Raw genomic sequence first — 22064 nt, forward strand, 5'->3', positions numbered from 1 at the left:
TTCGTATATAGAGATGATTAAGGAAGGCACGTCTACGAGCGCGCGAGATACGTCGTTTATCTGTGCTTCGTTTAGTTTCACGTTTTCTGCGAGCGCGAGCGAAATTTTCCGACGTTCCTGCTGAATCGTCCTCCGGCACGAGAACGTTGTCTCGGAACGTTCAATTCCCTACGTGACTGTCGTGCATATCGCGCACTTCTGACGCATGTCCTTGCAGTAGTTTGAGTCGATGATGCAGTCAGACCGCGCTGCGACGAGGCGAAACTTGCCCGCAGTTCTCCGTGCAATAGTCGCGATCATAGTTAATACACGGCGACAGGGACAAATCAGTCAAACGCGTCGCAAAGTTTGCGAAACAGAAGTATCCCGCAATCGCAATGAATTGCTCCAAGAATTAATGCGACCCCCGAGTTCTTAATCCGTTAATTAATTACTGACGAGCGGATTACAATTAATATATTTTGTTACAATTATTATTCCAGAAATAGCAGCTAATTAAATAACTTTATACACTTGCACAGTTTTAAAACTTTAGTCGTTTATCATCTCGTATATATATACGTTTTGTCGTAAAATAATAGAAATAAAACGGATGAATAATAATTATAATGACAACAAGTGTACAGATTTCCGTAGCGTCGTAAGTACATGAGAGGTTTTGGAGCTATCTCGCCAACTATTTGATCACGTAATGGAATTGATAAAATATACTCAAAGCGTAAATGGAGATTGAGAATTGCGCGTCCACGAGGGGAAACGAATAAAGCAACGGAGTTAGCGTGCGCGCGAAGAACGGTTGCGTAAATAAATTCCAGTTTGAACGGCTTAACGCGTATCGCACGGCAGCTACGTCTCTGCAGCGGCAGCTTTGTTAAAAGACGTTGCGCCCGAGGGAGTAACCTGAACGAGGTACGGAATGACGAGGAGGAAAATAAGAAAGACCCCGGGTGGTAGGTTCTGGTAGCGGCGACAGAGGCGGTAGTACCAGGCAGTAATAAAACGTGACGGAAAGATGGCGAACAATAACGACGCTGCAGGTAGCTGGCTGGATATATGCCAACTAAAATTTTCACTAAACGAAGTATATGGAGAAGTTAACGGACGGGCGGAGGTTGACGCGAATCGCTCCGGTACTAAGAACCTCAAACGTGCGTAAGTGCCGAGATCTTCTTTAAGCCGCAATTTCTCTCTCTTTCTCTTTTTCTCTTAATCGCGCCAGACTCGTTCCGGGTAATTGAACGGAAAGAAACAAAAATTGAAGGGTGGCTGTTCCCCACGGTGCCGTAATAGCTCAGTCGAAGGAGATAAGAAAGGAAGACGTGACAGGTATCGCACCGTTGGTATATCGGGTACATGCCAATCGAAGCTAAACGCGGCATTGAGAGATGTAGAACACGAGCGAGAAGGCGAACGCTGAATTACGTACGTGACGCGTGTCGCCGAGCGTAAGATTGATTATTTCCGGCGGTTAACAATTTAACGCCGGGCGAAAATGCCCTGGCGTAGGGCGGCGGCGCGAAAATGCGGGCGCGTAAGAAGAAGGCGAAGGTGAAACGAGGGGGGAGGGGAGGAGAAGACTGCGAGCGGAATACCGGGGCACCGAGGTCGCGTTGCACAGCGGCGCGTAACGAGGGTACGACGGAGGAGAGAACAATAAGGACGGTACCGCGCGGGATGTCTGCCAAGTAAAACTCGACGGAGTACGAAGAATAGGAGCCACCGTAGGCCGCCCGCCTTCCCTTCCTCGCGTCTCGTCCGATATCCACCGCGTCAGCCCCTTAATCTCTGGCGGTGTGATAACGTCGACGCAGCATTTTGCATGCTAGACTGCTGCCGCATCCATTCCCGTTTCTCTTCATCCCTGCGGCGTCTGCTCGCCTTCTCCCTCGTACTCCGGTCTCACCCTCGCGCACGTTTCCAAACGCGTACCGCCCGGCATCAGCGAGCTCCACCACCGTCGCCACCGCAACCACCACCATCACCGCCACGGCCATTGCCGCACTGTCGTACTTGCCGCTGCCGGTAATCTACTACCTGCTCAAGCTAGACTAGCTTGGCTTTATTGCCTATGTAGCGGCTTCCGAGACCCTCGCTAAAGTACGACGTCGCGCGATGCCGTCGTGGTGTCGTATTCCCGTCACCGATAATCGAACTTTGTGGATTCACATAGCTTCGTCTTCCTTAAAATGAAGAGCGCCGGGGTCTCAACTTGAGATGCAAGTTTCCGATTACGAGCCGCGTGTGGACGGTGAACGCCGTACACGTACGGATGAGAATAATTACTCGACCGCATTAAAGAGATGTCCGTTGGGAGGTGCGCGAGGGTATCGTGTTTACGGCCTTTCGTGCCGGATATCTCTGTGAAACTCGGCTTCGGGGTAACGCACGAAGTCCCTCGTAGAAGAGGAACGTCGATCGTAAAAGCGGCTGTTTCAATGAGTAAATTATGTTAGCAGTTTGTTCTCGAGAAAACGCGGAAATATCGCGGACCGCACAATAAAGAAAAGGAAGAAAATAATGCGGGAAATTAACTAATGGCCCTCTTTCCCTTACTATCTCGCTCGCGCGCCGTTCTTCAAAGCAATCCCGGTAACAGCGGCCGCGTAAGTCAATTTCTCCTTTCCCCCCGACGTTGCGTAATAATTTCCGCGAACGTCCCTTGCGTTGATGTCATTTGCGTTTATGTCCTTTTCTCTTTCTTTCTCTCTTTCTCGCCGGGCAGTGAGATAAAATTCAAGAATTGCCGGTACCCGAGCGAAACAGCGGCACGGCGACGGCAGAAACGGTGTTAACGGGCTGCGGATGTCGGTGATGCAAGACTCTCTCTCCATAGTCACGCATTAGAAGGTCGCTCTCTCTGTTCCGTGGTGCCCCTCTAGGCTCGTACGTTTCAATTTGTCCCCGGCCTCTGATGTAACCGCGCGGTCTCATTAGTCGACGGGGCGAAGGAACGGGGCGGCAGCCCATCTCCGTTCCACGACGTGTAGCTTCGTCGCTCACTCGAGTCACCCTCCACCCCCTCGCGCGAGCGCACGCCCCGCGCCCTTTTCCGCCCCGTTCTCTCTTTCCCTTTGCCTCTCGCTCTCCACAATCAACCTTACTGGCTGCACCACTATTCCCGACCTAACTACCTCTCCGCTACGACCACCATCGGCAACGTCACCACCACTACCATTCGCCGTCACCGCCGACTACCGCGGGTATCGGGTCTATATACCCTTCACGCTCCGATGTAAGGTACGGACAAACAATTACTTGTTCCACCCTCGTAATTGGTATGCCAGGAAAGAAGCCTCTATCCACCTGTCGGCTCCGCCACCTAAGACTCCTCGAGAAACTTTAGTCACTATCCACGGCACGGCGGACCCTTCCACGTCTCCCTCGAAAGCCCCGCCGAGAAGGCGGCGGAGCTTTCAGGGAATCGAAATTACGTCTCGCCGAACGAACTCTTAGGGCTTCCTACATTTTTACGTCTTATTTTTAGATTTGTCTTTATTTCCCTGCTTTTTCTTTTCCTTTTTTTTTTTTCTTCTCTCTCTCTTTCACTCTCTTTTTTCTTTTTTATATTTTATTTTATTTTATTTTATTTTATTTTATTTTATTGAGATAAATGTTTTGAGTAATAAAGTGTCTTATTATTTCGCGATTGCGATTCTCGACGCGAGCGTGAAATGGTCAGAAATGTATACCACATGTCGCTCGTGAATGATCAGCGTTCCATGACGAGGACAATATAGCGGTTGTAATTATACCGATCGTAATTGCATCTGGGGATAACTATCCTTGCAATAATTTATTATTGGTCACATTACAACATATACGCGCAGATACGTACGTGATGTTTAGCTCGCGTGGTACAAATACGATGTACAAATAATTTTACCGAATAGGGAAATGTTTGAAGACACCGTTCGCGTGACCGGGTAACATTTGTTGCAAAATTTTCAGAGCATCCGCCGGCGCTCGCAGCATCGTCGTCGAACACTCCATTAATTTAACGGTAAACAAACGAGCGTATAATTACGGGTCTTGTTGTCTTCGCAGTGCGGTTACCGCGCGTACTTAACAGAATGTGAAAGCGTACTCGTATCAATTTGCGAATGGCAACGCGGACTAATACATACAACGCGGTTTAGAGATGATGGTTCCGTCATCAGCGGGTCCTCGCAATATAAGCAATTAAGTGCGTAATTATATGAAACCGCACACGCCTGCGGCAACGGGCACCACAAATTCATTCGACGTGAACCACAAAGCAAATCACTGTCATGCGAAACGCGCGCTGGCAGCTTGTCAAGCACCGGCAGGAAAAAGTTTCGCCGAAATGTTAATAGCGGCCGACGTTCCCGCAGCGTTTATCAGTGCGTCCGCATACGGAATAAGAATCGGATTATAAACGGAATTGCGAAAATTGCATTGTCTTCGCTCGCCCGGCGTCGCGATTAATTAATAACCGTCGAGAGAAGGGAAAGAGAGGGTTAATTTAAAGTCATCTTTCGCAAAATAATCTTAATTGTTATTTATTATTGCTATTATCTCGTGGCACAATATCGCCGAAGTCGGTCCTCAATCGCGGCGTGGTTTTTATATTTAGCTACTTTATATTATATCTTTCTCGCGTTTTTGGTTCCTCTTCATTTATTTTTCTTCCCGCGGAAGGCAAAAAGGCTCGTCCGCTCGGCTCCGCTGATACTCTATAGTTTTTCGAGGTATTTTTATTATTAAAAAATTCTCATAATTCACGCGTTGGTTTTTCCTGCTTCCATCATGCTTTTTAACCCGCGAAAAACTGTTTACAGTAATCGAACGTGTTTGAGGGAGACTAGCAAGATGAGAGAAGGACAGACTCGTGGAATATGTTTGCTCTAATAGTACTGGAAACATGGAACGTAATTTTCTTCTCCGTGTACAAGCGTCGTAATGCTCGACATTTCCACGGTATCTCTCTGATCAGGGCCGGCTTTAGAACTTCTTGAGATCAGAAGCCAAATGGCTTAACGGCAGTGAAACGCACTGACGGTTTCTCGTAAAATATTATTCAAACCACTGCTCGAACTTTTGACACAGCCTGTGATTAGCCTTAAGAAAGTCTTACGTAAGATCGAATTAAATATGAAAAATTTTCTACAAGTCCATCAGTTGAATATAATTTGTAAGCATTTCAATGAATCTCGTATAAAGAAATTTCAACTTTTATACTTATACTGCGAGTATAAAAAAACGGAAGGACGTACCGAGTAATGTTAAAAGTTATTATACTTCGTCTGCAATACATTACAACCCGCTTAATTAGCAAGCAAACGGAGCTTCTTTCGCTCGCGAGTTACGATCTCGTGATGCGTTGACCCGCATCGCGTAGTCGACCCGGCCCTGACTTTGATTCTTGGCCCGTGTATTATAGAGAAAGAGAGGGACCCGTTTCAACCCGCGCACCGAAACGCAGCAATGTGCATACGAGAGAGCAAATATAATTGTGATAAATGAAATTATGCCCGTGCTCATTTTCGCTAATACGATTTTCCGCTTAAGGATGGTGGCGGATCGCGTTCGCAAGATCAGTGGAAGGAAAAGGTGTTCAAACAGAGAGCTTTGTAGGCGCAAAGAGCGCACGGGGTTTCCGCTTTCGCTGGCGGTGAATGGACATTTACATCGCGAGAAGGGGAGCATCGTGATAGGCAAGAATACCGTCGTTACGGCGGCGGTTTGGCTCAAGCAGCCCCTCGGTAGCAGATGCGTAAACGAGATAAAAGCATGCAAAAGCCGCGCGCGGTGCAAGCGCACCGGATACGGCGCCGTCACCTCCGCCCGCGCGCGACTTTTATCTTTCTTATCCCCTCCGCGCCTCGCCTATATTCTTTTGCAAACTTTAAGAGGTAATTGAACGTCAACAAACTCCGTATTTCAAATTATTCCCCGTAATATTTCTCTCCCGTCGTGCAGTCGCATCGGGCGCGAGTTACTCGCCGTCCCGTAAATTTTGCGCTTTATTTAACAAGCGGGCTAGCACAAATAGCGCTACACGAGACGCGCTCTCCCGCTTCTAATTTAAAGCGACGAATCTAACTGGCATTCCGACAATTATCGACGGGGTAGGCGGAAACTTTTGTCGCCATTACGACGCGCCGCTCCATTTTTATTGCTCCGAAAAAAAAAAAAAAAAAAAAATTCCCAGTTTAATATCTCGCCGTCAGTGTCGCGGAATTTTGAGAAACGATAAAATTCGCCGCTCGCAGAAGAGCGCTTCGTGACCGATTAGCTCGTCGTCCCGTAGGAACTTCCGTCGCGCTTTTATTTCTCGCAAACAGCTCGCGATGGGCACGCGAAATGGGACGGCAACTTTTTTGATTACGTTCGCCAAGTAGCCGAATACGCTGGCGCCGGGTACATTGCGCCGGCCGGTAGTGCCTTAACCGTCTTCGATACGCTACCGCCAGTAATGTGATTCCTGAATTATTCATGAGAAATATGAGTGGTACTTAATCGCGCGCCCGCCGACCCGCGCGCGCGCGCGACGCACCCCGCGCGATGAAAGTGGTAACGGGCAATTAAATTTAAATTTTAAACGTCGGACTTTATCACTCGCGATGAATTAATCCGTTTGATACCTATCCAGCGCAGGCAATGGGCGGCGGTTTGTTTTGTTTGCGGGACGCCGGGTGCGCTCGCTGCAAGCTCTCGACGGTATGAAATTCATTCCGATTCATTTCGATTTTGAGGTCCGATAGCGCAGCGATTTAGAAGGATTCGCGCTTTAACGCGTTTCATCCGTGTGCTTGAACGGGGGGAGAGGGGGGGGGGAAAAAAAGGGGAAACTCATCCACTCGTTGAGAGAATTCCGATCGACTTCGCGCCGGAAGGCACAAAGGGCGGCAGCTCAAAGATCGGGTAAGAAGGGCCGGTAATCCAGCGAACCCACCGAGTCGGCGTACGTTAACAGAGCGGCGGGCGGAAAAGCGTGAGAGAACGAGAGAGTACGGCAAAGAGAGGCGTGAGAGGGTGGCGGGCCGAGGGATGAAGGCCGGCGTGGCCGTGGGTCGATTTTACACGGACAACGTACAATCTCTATGCATGAGGCTCACTGGGGCTACCGCTTCCTAAGTACACAGAATACGTATTTGCATTTCGGTCTTTGTACCGGTGTGTCCTGTTAGTGCGCTATCTCTCTCTCTCTCTTTCTCTTTCTCTCTCTCTCTCTGCTTGTCGCACACTCTCGCGCACACACTCCTTCTGTTCTCTCGGTCTCTCTTGGTTTCTCTCTCTCTCTCTTGCTCTCTCCCTTGCTGCATTTCGCTTGCAGCTCCGGCGTGGCTGGCTGGTTGGCTGGCTTCAGCCTTTACGTATACGCGTATACTCCGGATCCGCACGCATAGCGTTAACCGCACTGCGGTTGCAATCTCCAACCACCCCTTACCCCCCTTGAGATAGTATTTATAAGCCTCGTATTAAATCATCGTCGAAGACAGAGGCCCGGCGCGCGCCGAGATTCTCCCGTACGTTCTGCCGTGACTTGTCGCGCGAGAGATGCCGCCGACAAATTGACCGGCATCCCTGTAAGCGCGCTCGTAAAACAGCGCTCGGGTATTTTATATCCCGAAGCGGCTGCGATGGATGTTAAATGAAATTTGTTCCCGATAAAATTTGATGTTTCCACCACGGCGCGGCGGATGAAAGAGGGAGTTGGGTGTCGAAAATATGCGGCGTCGGGTGGAGGGGCGGATCACGGAAGCTCGCGGCCGATCAACCGGATCCTAAGACGTAATCTGAGACCGCCGGAATAATCCCTCTTTCCAGTCAATATACTGCGGTGGAATTTCGAGAATTCGGAGTCGCTCGAAAATAGAGTGAGAGATCGCGCGGGTGGGCGAAGGCGGGCAAAATCGTGACTGTCAAGCACGGCGAAATTAACATGGCTTCTTGCCGCGATCTGTGAATGTACATTGTCTGCGAACTTGCCGCACCGAAGTCTGCGCTCGCAGACCTTGGATTAATTCATTGTTCGAAGATCCCCGTTTCTCCGGGGGCCTATTTCGCGAATATTCGCCCCGGCGGCGGTCCTCGGAGCTTCGGAATAGCGGCTAAAACTCCACCATTTCGGATCTCGGACGTCTGAAATCGCGGCTCCGCGAAGAGGTTTACCCCGGGCGGAAGATAAAGGGGCCGCGATTTTCCCGGGGGCGAAAACACGCCGACTTAATTTACATGGTAATTACGGAAACGCGCGGATATCCCGCCGCGATGGATTTTATCGCGCGTCTAATGTACGGGGAACGAGATTTTTATTTGGCGGATATACGGTAGCCTTAGGTGAATTTTCTCTATGCACCTCTCTCTTTTTCTCTTTGGAGCCACAGATTAAATCTCCCTTAAAACGGCCGACTTTACGATCCCGGGCTGTCTCGAGCAGTTTCTTTCCGCGGCAGTTTAGTAAGTTGGCCGACTGTTGGCCGTAAAGTATCGCCGATTTATGGCCTCGGGTTACCGAGCCATCTACGCCGAGAAGAAATCAGCTATTCGGCCGATTCTCAAATCGATCGTGCGTGTATATTGTACATACGTATGCTACACGTAACGGGATGCGGGATGAAATACGAGCTACATTTTTGATATAAATCGTATCCGTAATTTTCTCGAATCAAGTGCAAGTCGTTGCTCCGCGGTCAAAGAGAAAGAGAGAGAAATAGAGAGAGATTGTCGTTCAGCAAGGTAACTGAAAATCAGCATGGCCGCTTGGACGTATTTTTTTCTCTTTCCTCTTTTTTGTTATAGTAGAGTACCGTGTAGCTTTAATATGTGCGCCTGTATTTTTTTTTTTTTTTTTTCTTTTTTTTTTTTTTTTTTTTTATAGTCGACCGCCCAAAACGTCGTTTAACTCCGGGCACGAATGTATGTGGCGGGTAGGAAAATTGTACGCGGTGGGTATAAAACAAGCAGGCATGACGAATGAAAAGCATCGGACCCGAAAGCGAAGCAATTTTAGGTATTGACCTTTTGACAATGCGCAAAGAGGAAGTACCTGCTTTCGCGCGAAGCGTGACGAAGCCGACCCGCGCCGCGACGACAATTAAATCCGCTGGACGGCACTTTCGTTTCATTATATCTTCCGATCGATAGCCCCGGCGACGAAAAATACGGTGATAATGCCGCTCCCGGTAAATAGTCGAAACTGTCCAAGTGCGGACAATCGCGGCACGCGTGGCCGGTTTATTTATGCAAAAGTGAAAATGCTGATAGTAATGACAAAATATTTTATCGCGGAATGAACGTAGTTTAATTAACTTAGCGATCACGTTTCAAAAGTATTCGTTCACGGTTACGCTCGGAAAATAATATTGCTCGCGCACACAATTTTATCATATTAAAAGTGTTTGGAGTGTTTTTTGAGGTATTTATGTTTTACACGATAGAGTTTAAAAATTTCGCGAAAAAGGAATCCCCGTAACGCGGAAAAGTCAGAGTGCGGTGTATTTAGTTACGTTAACGTATATCGCGATATACGTTTAATTATTTTCTTTACGCACCAAATGCGCGGGGGCGTGTTTACGGTAACGTAATAACGCACGGGTCAGGGAATAATGACGCCACTTATGTCCGTTTTAAGGTAGCTTTCGTGCTCGTTATAAGCTACAAGGCCGCGGGGAAAGATCGCAGCGGAACAAAAACCGCATGCCTCGCGAAATTAGCGAATTTTCGACCGAAAAATACACCGCACGCGCATTCTTTTGAGGCTGAAAGAACACCGCGCAATATTTAATTTATGCGGGGAAAGTGGGAGGGAGAAAAAAAGAGAATATATATTCGTCAAAATTATGAAACGCGCCCGGAGCAGTGGCGTAAAAGGCGGTCCACAGCGACGGACGCTGAGAGAATTAGCGCGCTAGTTTTATTTTATTTATTTAATTTTTTTTTTAATCCTTTACCGGCCGTCGTATCGGTATCTCGCAAACATATTTGGCGTGACGGTGTAATTATAGTTTTGCGGTCGACAATTTTCGAACACGCCGAGCGTTTTCGTCGATCGGGAATTTCCCGAAAATCACGAACGAATCGTGACTATGCGAGCGAGTTAATATTATTCGATAGCCAACGATACAGGGTAGCCCGGGCAGTCCATACTGCCGTTCGAGTAGCTAATCTCTGATGCGGTAACGCGGATAAATTTCCGGAACGATAACGCGAAACGCACCGAAATTTAATGACGAAGCTTTATCATGTAAAGTTTAGTATAGTTAACGCATGCCGAGAGTGAGTGGGAGAGGGGGAGGGAGATAGTCGGGCGTTTACCGCATCACCTTCTACCTATTCACAGATCAATTTGGCGAAGTGCATTTATATTTTAACTAGAACGGTAGCGAGGCGGGGGAGAGAAAATGGGCTTACACATTAATCTTCCACCGTCGCATTGGTACGCCGCGTAGATGCGCGCGATCGCGCGAAAACATCGCCGATAAGCTGCTCAACTAGAAATCAGATTGCAGGGACAAGATAATGGCTGGCTCTCTAATCGCAGATTAGCTATTCCGTAATACGAAATAATTAACGTTCGATCGCAGATACTCGGGCTCAATTAAATGGACAAGCGCCGCTGACGCAGGCAATTAACGCGGCCGAATGTGCACCTTACTGTATAACGAAGATAATTTTGTCCAACTGCTGCGCCGCATCGTGCCGCGATTCTACCGCGCGTGAATTTACGATATCCCTGAATCATCGCGCAACGTTGTACATATATGCGTTTTATTTGAGATAATAATCGACTAATAACAATAGGAATTTAATTTTGTTTTTTTTTATTTCAAAGATATAAATTTATTTAATATTTTGTATCTCCACAATTAGTACCTTCGCAAATTAGATGTGCAAGTAAACGATAATTCTGTAGTATACTTCTCGCTCGCATTTTCGTCTTAATAAAATTCTGATTGACGTATCGCAACTGCAGTCTTTCAAGTCGGGAGCGTAAAGCGTAAAGCCGAGTAAAAACGTAAAGCGCGGAGATCGCAAGTTCAAAGGCCTCGAGAGGATCGATGGTGATGGCGATGCGGAGTGGAGAACTTTCGATTAATAATCCACTGCACAGACCGGACGCGCGGGTTAGATTTAGAGATTATTACGGGGATTAAATTATATCTCGAGAATGCAAAATCAAATTTGCAATTATAGCGTTAAGTCGGAGTTCCACAGAGGTTCACTGTTCAACGATCTTTCTTATTTCGCTAAAATGTACTTTATTTACTGACTTTTTATTAATACAAATTACTATTATCAATAAGTTACAAAAAAAAATCAGAAGATTATTTATTAGAATAATTATTGCGCAACGTAAAATTTTATTACTTAAAAATTAATGACCGCTGCGATTTTTAATCGCCACTGGAATAGCATCCGCGTGTAATTTCATGCTTGCAATTCGCTGATAAGGTCTACGACTCGTCATGTAGAATGGTGCGTGAGCCGTTTACTATCCGTTTTGCGCATCCGTTTTATATTTCAATAATTCGACTGATTGAAATTCCTTTAGAACAACATTTCATATCGCGCACACAATCGAGCGATTTACTAACCAATTGCATGCCACGTGAAAATGCACGTAATTTCCTCATGATATAAAATCAAGTTTAATTTTTTACATTTACAGCGCGTAACACGAGCGCTTGTTTAAAACCCGAGTGGAAATTAATCTAACTATTTTAATTTTGCAGCTAATATTTGAATCGTGCAGATTAGATATATTCCTTGCTTTGGTACCAGCCATAATTTGTAAGAAAGTATTATTTATTTATTGATTAGACAGTGTCTAGTATCATTAAAAAAAAATCCTAGCATTCGTCTAGCCACTATTTAACGCGAGTCATGTAGCGAGATAATTATTTCTGGCTAATGACGAGCTAGAAAAGCTTGATATGTAAACGTTTTTCGTCGCGAACTAGTCTACTGCGCGTACTGACCTAGCTAGCGCGTGCTCGACGTTTTGAGCGTTATATTTCTGGTTCAGTGCTGGACAGTTTTGCTAGACAGCCACGAGATAAACCACGGATTGAAGTTAGTAGATAACGGTTGGCTCAATTTCCACTCGGAAAATGTATAATTTGTAATCTAATAATTTTCTTTGCGCGGATATCATGTTCCGATTTTTTACTATCGAACTACAGCACGAGTATTGTACGTGTAAGTATATTAGATCGGAATATGCGATTGATAAAATTATTGTGCGCTCGTTCGTCTCGGCAGTTATTCACAGCGACACGCGCCCGCGAAGATGAGACGCGAAATCCGGCGGGATTCGCGAACACGTCTCCGATAGAAATTACCTGTTATGCCCGCGAGAGTCGCGCGAAGATCGGACGATGCGGGGAGAATGACGATGACGATCAGCGGTCAGGACAGCCGGATAAACTCCGTTCTCTCTCTTTTCGAATCTTCTCTGACTTCTCCGCTCCCGTAATAATGACTAACGATCCCGCCGCGCGAGCCCCCGGGAACAATGGGAACAATACAGTGATATGAGAAAGCCGGTTTGCATTGTCGGACAAACCACAGACAGAGCTCCTCATTTTCTCTTCGTGCGTTTCCCTTCACCCTTTCCACCCTGTGTCCGCCTGCGTCCTGCGATCCGTGGTGCGCCCGCCACCCACCTGCCCTTTCGTCTCTCCCTCTGATCCCCGATCTCTCACTTTGAGCTATCCAATACCGCGCAACGCGTCTCATCTGGTCTCCGCACACGTGGATATTCCGAACTTAACTTTTTCTTCCGCCACCCTCTCGCCGCCCGGAAAGAATCATACGTCGTTGAATGGCCGTTGATTCCGAAGCGGAGGCTGCTTCGCTCGACGTTTCTTCTGCCCTTTGTACACGCGTCGGCGGCGCTATAAACCCTCCCTACTCTTCTCATCTCACGTCGGCAATTAGTCGGATGCTGACTAAGTTCGCTATTAGTTGCGCTGACTTTTCGAAATCACGGGGGGAAAAAAAAGAGATTTTCTTGCGCTACTCACGAGTTTTTCGTAATCCACGCAGATGATATTTTTTGGTTAATCACTGAAAAGTTTTTTGAAATACACCCAAAATGGGTAAAATGTATAATAATCATATTCTTTAAAGCTTGATATATCTAATATTAAATATTTATTTGTTTATTTAAACGGGAAAAATCTGTGTATACTTAAAAGCGACGTATTGAATGGTGTAGATTAAGATATGTTATTTTTTGGTTAATTAAATATAAACAAAAATCGTGCGTTTTGGCAGAATTTATCATGACGTTTATTTCAACATTACAATTTTAAACAAATCATATCAAATAAATCAAAGTCTGTAATTAATAAATGCCATTGTTTGACATATCCACGCAAGTAATGTACATTTTTTTACAAACAAGTAATAACGTATTTTCCGACCGCTGCGTTTCGTGCTCAAATAATAAATTTTATCGCAAACAATGGCTGAAAACTGCGTTCCTTTTTTTTTCTACTGGGGGCAAATTTGTAAACCCTTGTTCAATTATATTGAGCGGGGGGCGGGGACGACGCGGATTGGAATTAATTGGAATTAATTTAACGCTATGAATTTCGCAATGCGCTCCTTGTCAAGAATTCTAATGGCAACCGCGGTGAAAGGACACGCCGGACGAGATGGAAATAAAGGCGGGCACTCGAGGCAACTTAGATAGGGAGCGAATTCTCGAAGGATGTTGACATAAAACATTATACGGGTGGCCGCCGTGCCCTCGGTCTCGTTCCGGCCTCTTGAACGGCTGCCGGCTAAGAAGCACAAGTACGCGTCTTCGGTGATGCACTCGGTGATGACGTCGAGGGTCGACACGGTGTTACGCTTCTAGTCCGTATCGCTTACGACAACCGGCCCGGCGATCGTGTTCCCTCTCGGTCGCGCCAAGAGCCCCTAGAGAGGGTGTATAGTCGAGTACGTGCCGGAGTAGATGCAACCCTTAGCTACGCATTCGGTCCGTCCCTCCGCTCGCCGTTCATTGTTTAGCTATTTCGATGAACCGACGTATCTCGAGCGCACTCCAGCCTTCGATCCGTTTCTACGATCATAGCTTTGCCGCGTAATCAAAAAGGAAAGAAAGAAAAAAAAAAAGGGGGGGGGGAAACGAAACTTTGCAAGCTTGAAGTTCCGCATATCGGAGAAACGTCGGGTCGACCTCGCGGAGAGATTACGAGGTCGCGTATCCGTTAATGTGTAAATGGAAAAAAGAAAAAAGGAAAAGTCGGCGCGATTAATCTTTCTGATATGACGCTCCCGTTGCGTTCGTAATCCAATCTGATTCGAGGAGATACGGGATCGCATTTCTGATGTATGCCGACGAACCGGGAATTCTTGGCGGGATCAAATCGCAAGACGTACGTCAAATGGTTTGCGCGGACAGTGGTGGAATTATAACGCGAGCTAGGAGAGCTCATGGAAGATGAAGAGTTAACTTTTTATGCGGGACGTCTTTCCTTCCTGCTCTTCCCCTCGCGGGAAAGTGATTACGGAGCTCAGGGGTGAATGTAGGTCGCGAGATATATCCAATCGCAGGTCTGCAGTGCACCGGCTATCCAAGGGATGGTGGTGTGCGCCCAATGTTAAGATTCGAAACTCCGCCGGCTTTGAAGCGAGAGGAACGAAAAGGTACGGGTGGAAGAAAGAGAGAAAGAGATAGATCGAGGAACAGCGGGAAGGAAGGGCGAGGGAGGGTAAGGCAGGAAGTAAATCTTTGCCGGGTACTACAGCTTTTATAGAAGAGAGTCCGCGATTTTCTTTTTCGAGAAAACGATAACTTTCCGGATTCGAACGTGCACGTCCGAGAGACGACGCCGCGAGGGTGGGGAATCAGCCGGGCTACTAGAAACGTTGCCTCGGCTTATGGGAGATAAGTAATCAAGATTTAAGCTCGCCAAGGCTGGCGGTAAGGGAGGGAATTGCCAACGTAAGCGCTCATCGGAGACTCGGCCAAAACAACTTCCGACGTCGCTACTTTCGGCTATACGCGGCTACTCCGGAGTACCTTGGACCCGAGCCTGCAGCCACGCAGATAAAAGCACGTAGTTTTGGTAAAACAACCCCAATAAGCTGTCTAAACTCCGCGTGCTTTGACTTGTAAATTTATAGCCGGGCTCGTACCCGACGCCGATAATATCGCGGATAATTTATCTCGCAACTGCGACTCGCGGAGCAGCAATCGTAACCTCCCCCCCCGTCTTTTTGCAGCGTCGCATTTGGATAAATTTAACCGCGCATCGAAAGTTTGCGCGGCGAAATTCTTGAGAGGCGTATCCTTTGACGTGCATCGATCGCGATCCCGTCGAAGGTGCATACGGAAACACGTCACGGGCGCGCGCGTCATTCGTTGCACGTTCTGCAACGTGGATGGTCCGCACTCGGTCGGGCCCAGCTTCCAGATGAGCAATGCTGGACGGAATGCGGAATACATCGGGAGCGAACCGGCATTCCTACTTAAATCAACATAACTCGGGTGATGAATGGTTAACAGGCTTCGGCGGGCGAGGGGAGCCCGGCGCAAGCGGGGGACGTGCAATGCGCTCCATTTATGGAAGCTATTACGACCGAATTTCAGCGTTAAATGTATGATTTATGGCCGGGCGTATTATCTTCGTTCATGTCCGTCGACGATACATACAGTGCACGTCCCGCCGCTGCATTCCCTCCCCTTTACCTCTCGGCGTTGACTCTCCCCCCCCGGTCACCCCCTTTTTCCCCACCCGGTTCGGAAAATTACTTCGCATTCGACCGGCGGTGAACGAAAAATTCACCGCCGAGTGTCCATTCGTTGACGCAACCGCGTGATTAATGCATTTCTGATTGTTACTCGTAATACTCTGGAATTTATGGCACATTAGAATCGCGAGATGAAGCACCGGCCCGAAGCGCCGCGCGAATCTTCGCGCGGCGCGTTTCGAGTTTCGGCCGGTTTTTCCGGGGAATTCGAGAGCGCGCGGTGCCGGTAATGGAAATTTTAAGCGTATTTAAAGTTGTATGGCGCCGCGGCGATGCGAAATGAATAATGAAAAGGAAAGACGGGAGGCAGATATCCGCGAAATATGTGCGCGGACTAACGGCATAAGGATGGCTGAGAGGGAAGGGGGGAGGGTTGGAAGACGAAGGGTGGAGCCGTAATCTTAATTGAATACAGTTAAGCCGCTTTACGTTTTACCGTTAATACACGTCTGACGTCTCTCGTTCTGTTCTTGTAGCAGGCATGTCCGACGCTTCCTACGAAACGCAGGGTCCCAGCTTCGTGACGGAACCGCCGTCCAGGGTGGAGTTCACCAACGTGAACGGCGGCCGCGTGGACTGCACCGTTCGGGGAAACCCGCTGCCCACCGTCGACTGGCTCGCCGCGGACGGCGGCAGCATAACGAACATCCTCGGCATCAGACACGTCCTTGGCAACGGGACGATACACTTCCCGGCGTTCGAGGCCGAGGCCTTCCGGCAGGACGTCCACTGGGCCATTTACAAGTGCTCCGCCGTCAACAGTGTCGGCGCGGTCGTTAGCAGAGACGTCACCGTCAGAGCAGGTATGTCAGCCCCCGAGGCGAAACTTGCCCGGGCTCGTTATCTGCGGTTCGCTTCCCGACATTATTCTCACGTGTACCCCTCTGATATCACCGGCGTCCTCGACGTCATATTCCACGTAGGTCGCGGTGACGGACCTACCGCCTCGTGAACGCGACGCGTGCGCGTGCCTACCCGCGCGCGAGCTCTCACGCTCACGAATTCGATCGCCTTCCTTCCTCTCCCGACCCTCGGCCGACGAGATGAAATTTCCTTCTCGCTCACGTTTGCATACTGTAGCGAATCGTAATCGACAAGCTAAGTAACTGTCTCGTCGCGGCGGGATCTAGAGCGACGGCATCGCTAAATATCGAAATTGCAGCTTTTAATGTTTCATTAAAAAAATATGAGGAAATCTTGAAAGATTATCTCTGAAAGAAGTGTCTTTGATTTCGCGAACGTTGTGTTAAAAATTGCATAACGTATAATCAGACAGTCATCGATGAATTAAAGAAGAGAAGTTACGTTGTGGCGAAGTCTAGAATGAAAAGTCGAGAGACCGGACTAATTTGTAGGTAATTTCATTTAAAAAATGTCTGGCGCAACTTGGGATTTCGAATATTAGTGAGCGAAATAAAGTACTGCGGGTTTAAATTTAAATAAAAAAATTTCGAGTTCTCGGTACAGTCTGATTTTATTTAAATGATAATGTAATTTGGCTTGAATTTTATATATTCTCTAAATTGTTCACTCTGTGTCGCGGGATGTTTGCACGTCAGAATTTTTCGTTCGCTCGCCAAGAAAAATATGAGTTCCGTAAACATTGGCGGATAAAATATTAGGGATTTCGCGTTGGGCGGCCCATGGTACTTAGTCAATGAAATCGCGTTGAAGGGAGGGAGATTCGTCTGGAGATTCTTTTTGCGCGACGACGCGATACCTTCCAAAACTCACGTCTACAAGAGTATCGAAGTAGAAGACGGCGAGGAAAGAGAAAGAGGCAGGAACGGGTAAATGGAGTAAAAGGAGGCCGCGAGGCGCCTTAAAAATAGAGCTTCCGCCGGGTCAACGAACCGGAAGATATCTTATCGACCTAATACGCCCGTAAATCATCGTCGCGTGAACGCAGCCCATACCTTTTCAGATTCATGCCTGGTGCCTCTGCCGCGTCAGCTCCTAGTATCCGCCTCAGCCATTTTCTTTTTGCTCATCTCCTTCACGGTTTCATCCCGCCTTCTTCCCTCTCGTCGCCGCCATCCTCCGCGACCGACTTCAGCAAGCGCGCTTCCTTCCGTCCTCCGAGAAAAATCTTTCGGGCGCGCGCACTCTATTCTCGGAAACAAAATGGATATGATTGCGTGCGCGATCGCTCGGGCGCATTGCCGGTTGCCTCCGGAAATGTCGCCTTCTTCGTTTTCCCACTACCTACAGCTGCCGCGTGTAATCGCGGCTCTTTGTCAAAAAAATGGGGAAAGAAAGCGGGAGGATACCTTGTCATGTGAGGTTACTTTGTCTCCGTAAGAGAGAAAACTTTTCGCCGGCCGTGCGGGAAGTTTCCCTCCGGTGGGATTGGTTTTTAAAGGAGCAGTTTATGATTCTTCTTTCTATTTCCGCGCGCGAAATCCCTCCCTCCTCCCCCCCTCCCCCCGCGGTGCTCGCGCCGGCTATTTTTCCGGGGGACTAAAAGATTCTAATGACGATGCATTACGTTCATTGTTCCGGTACGTGGGATTCGATCAAAACACTTTCCCGCGGGAGTAACTTCCATCATTCAGTATTTTCCCGCGGAGTTGCGAGACAAACAAGCCATTAGTCTCGCCGTTACTTGACATATTTCATCATCGATCCTGAATGGTTTTGAACGGCGCAAGACAAACGACATAAAAGATGACGGGAGATGGCAGAAAATAACTGTCGCCGGGTATCATTTGCAAGGGCTCGGGCTACGCCGTACCCGTGAATATATGCTGTTTCTTGTTACGTGGCCCTGGCATACGTATAATAAGCTGAAAAGCTGTAGAAAAATCCGTTCTCCACCGGTAGCGAGAAGCCGCTTAACGAGACCGAATATAACGTTCCGCGGACACTGGGCGTTCGCTGTTTGTCAGCACGAGTTTGCTTTAGCTCGCGGGCAAATTGAATTTTGCATGGACCCTGTTATTTATTTCGAAGGAGACCGAGTTAAATGGACGCGGCTTCAGAAACGCGTTACGCACACCTCTCGAAGATTAGGCTGTTCGCGACCGTTGTTCCGCGCCCGCTCGACTGACCCGCGTGTATCGGGCGTAAAGCAAGCGTTACACGACGTTTCCCCGCGTATGTACAGCGTATGTACAACGTATCCGCCTTACACCGAGAAAATGAGTAAGTTTAACGACCGCACTAGACCCTTTTATAAAAACTACAGGTAGGAACCGCGTCGCTCACTTTTACGAGACGGGCGCTCACATTTTCCACCCCCTTCCCCTCCCTCCTCTCCGTGTCGTGTCTCTCAACTTATCGTTTAGACTTCAGAGATACACCTCGCGTCTCTAAACGAAACCAGCTCGACATCGCGTTTCCTATTTTCGGATTTCATATAAAATTGTTATTCGGCGTTAAATAATGTTATATTTTGTAATTTCACGTTGAAGTACGGTTTGAAAAGTTAAATGTATAAAATTTTTCCTGTCAAAAGAAATCCGTAATGTTTATTTTAAGAACAACTCGTGATTTATAAGTAATACAATTTTTGCTCCGCTCTCTCTGACTTAATTACAATTTTTTTTTTTTTTTTTTGTTTCTTTAGTGGGTCGCGTACGTACGTGCACACGGGAAAAATATACATGCGTGCTTAACAATTTATTACTCGCGCTCTTGATTTCAAAACATCGCCACTCAGACCAGACCCGTGGATTTGTCGTCGAGTAATTATAGCCCCCGACGAGAGGTTTCTCGATACTTTTGCATAAAATTCAACTTGTCGAAAAAGCGCGGTTTTCGTTTCTAGTGGATGACTTGCGGGATGAGTCGCGAGAGGACGAATCCGTGCGTTGATGGAAAGCCGGTCGCTGCTCTCGCGCGTCTTCCTCTCTGTCTTTCGCCCTTTGACTCCCTTCGCTTTCTCCCTGCCTTCCATCCTCCGCGGTTCCCTTACGCTATCTCCTCTCTCTGCTCGTTTCATGCTTTGTAAATATTACCTGCCACGAGATGTCTGCCGAGTTTATGTTCGGCTTGGTTGCCGCGTAACTGAGAGAGCCGAACGAGCGATACGCGGGGAAAGCTAGAGAGCGACTGCTGCTGAGGGAAACGTAACTAGAAAGGAGACGAAGAGAGAAAGAGAGAAAGAGAAAGAGAATGGCAGAGCGTACGCAGGGCTCGGGGTAAGGGGGATAGAGCGAGCACGAGAAGGTGGATGGAGTACGGGCAAACTCACTGAGTTTTTACCCCATTCTGAAGTCTGAGTGCCTCGCTCCGCTGACTCTCGAAACGGGTTGCGGAGGTGGAGAACCCCAACGCACCACCACAGCGATTCCCTAGCTGCCGCCACCACCATCGTTCGCTTTCCTATCCTCCTGCTTCTTCTTTCGTTATTTCTCTCCCTTTCTCTGCCTCTCTCTTTTTCTCTCTCTTGCTTTCTCTCTTCCGCTCTCTTTGAGACTGCTGCCTGGCTGCTTGACTGCCTTCCACGTTCTTTACAACCTTATTCCATCCCCCTCTTAGACATACCCTTACCAACCTTTCAGCCGAGCCCATCAACTTACGTGGGCTGCCGGGTCAGGGGCGGATCGCGACATGAGATTTCGGATAAGACCGCCGCCTTTTGGGATTTTTCAACCCCAGCCGTATTGTGTTGCCTCGTTTCTGTCGAGCCCGCGAACGCTCTCGTTAGCGCGCAAAGTCGACCGCGCAAAAATGACGATGGTTTAACACGGAAGATGACGCGATTTACTCAAAGAAACTCGCGGTGCGCCGTGCATTTCGCGTGAATAACTTTCCCACGAGCGGGCCTCTCGCGGCGCATCATCGGCGCGAACAAATAAACCTTTGTCATGAACCGCACATAGTTTCTTCAACGTGGATTACAACAAATTATTCACGCGACGTAAAAAATTTAATCGCAAAAATGTAATGCGATATGAAAAGAAACCACGTTCCTTTCATCTTTTTGTTCACTTAGCAAAAAAATGACTAAACGCATACAGTAGATCTGCATAATTTAAGGCGACTATCCGGGAAGCAACCGAGAAGGCGTTTTCTCGCCCCGCCGAACATCCCGACTTTGTCCATACCCTGTGTACCGTTATTCCGCGCAGTTATTAAATTTCTAACAAATTAACGAAGGCTATTCGCTACTCATTTTATTAGCCGCGTGAAACTCGCCACGCGGACACGCAGCGGTAAACGTAACGCGTGTTTGTTCCGCGAATATGCGTTAAGCAGATCGTTAAGTGCACAGACGAGAGAAAAGAGAATAAAATCGCGCGTGTCCGCGCGACATATTAATGAAAGCTTTCCAATTAGAAGCGACGTCGAACGTTGTTTAAAATCATCCCGCGTTGTGCCGTTTCGGTTCTTATCGGCGAACGTGTATCAAAAGCGAATGGCAACGGCCTCGCGCGGGGGCGCCATTAGCATTTGCGTTATGTTCTTATAGTCCCCCGGAACTATGGTATATGGACACGACGAGACTGAAACTTATCGTTACGTGTTGCAGTGGTAAACCAACGTTACGATCCGGAAGTGCAAAATCCCAGCGGCTTCCCTGGGAACAACGTGCTCATGCGCTGCAACGTGCCCAGTTTCGTTCGCGATCACGTCACGGTCACGTCTTGGCTTCAGGAACCGGCTTTCAATATCTACCCTTCTACGTTGGGCGGTAAGTATCTTTTCCTTCCCTCAAAAAAATAACAATAAAAAAAAAAAAAAAAGCGATTATAACACGCGCGGATCGGATACGGCTTGGCATTTTCAATTAGCGTGCTATATGAGCGTAATTACCGCGGAACGGAATACACCAGCGTTATTCTATTTGGTGCGTTGAAATAGGGAGAATCAAATTATTCTAAAATTACAGCTGCCTTTTATCATATTCACCCATTGTCGTAAATTAATTATATCGTTGGAAAACAGGAGTTATATTGCGCGGCGTCATCTACGTTGCGCGCACGTATAAACACGTAATTTCCTTCCGATCAATTTAGATTTCCATGATGATAGAAACGTAATTCAAGCCCCTCCCCCCCTTTTCCCCCGTGCCCCATCGCACTACGGGGCGTGCTGTTATAGATGGCAAATATCATATGCTGCCGGCCGGCGAGTTGATGATAATCAATATTACGCGAAGCGACGCGCAGATGACGTATCGGTGCAGGACGCATCACCGGCTAACTCAGGATACCGTCGTCAGCAGCAATGTAGGGCGAGTGCAACTGACTGGTGAGTACGTCATAGATTTTTTTTTTCCTCGCGGAGGAACTCCGCTTGCGCCCGCGCCTCTCCGCAAGGGCGGGCTCCCCCGTCTGTTTTGCGGCCGGTTTTTCCGCGGTCGAAATACATCGGTATCATTT

General features: G+C 47.9%; 1 protein-coding gene across 1 annotated transcript in view; it reads left to right on the plus strand.

Moving 5' to 3' along the window:
• Positions 1–22064, plus strand: part of LOC139106041 (cell adhesion molecule Dscam2) — a 75419-nt gene that overhangs the window by 6327 nt on the left and 47028 nt on the right. The window contains exons 2-4 of the mRNA XM_070662515.1: positions 16212–16538; positions 21212–21373; positions 21784–21933. Coding sequence (XP_070518616.1) covers positions 16212–16538; positions 21212–21373; positions 21784–21933 — 639 coding nt within the window. The remainder of the gene's footprint in view (positions 1–16211; positions 16539–21211; positions 21374–21783; positions 21934–22064) is intronic.

This window comes from Cardiocondyla obscurior, linkage group LG10, assembly GCF_019399895.1.
Source record: "Cardiocondyla obscurior isolate alpha-2009 linkage group LG10, Cobs3.1, whole genome shotgun sequence".
Lineage (NCBI taxonomy): Eukaryota > Metazoa > Arthropoda > Insecta > Hymenoptera > Formicidae > Cardiocondyla > Cardiocondyla obscurior.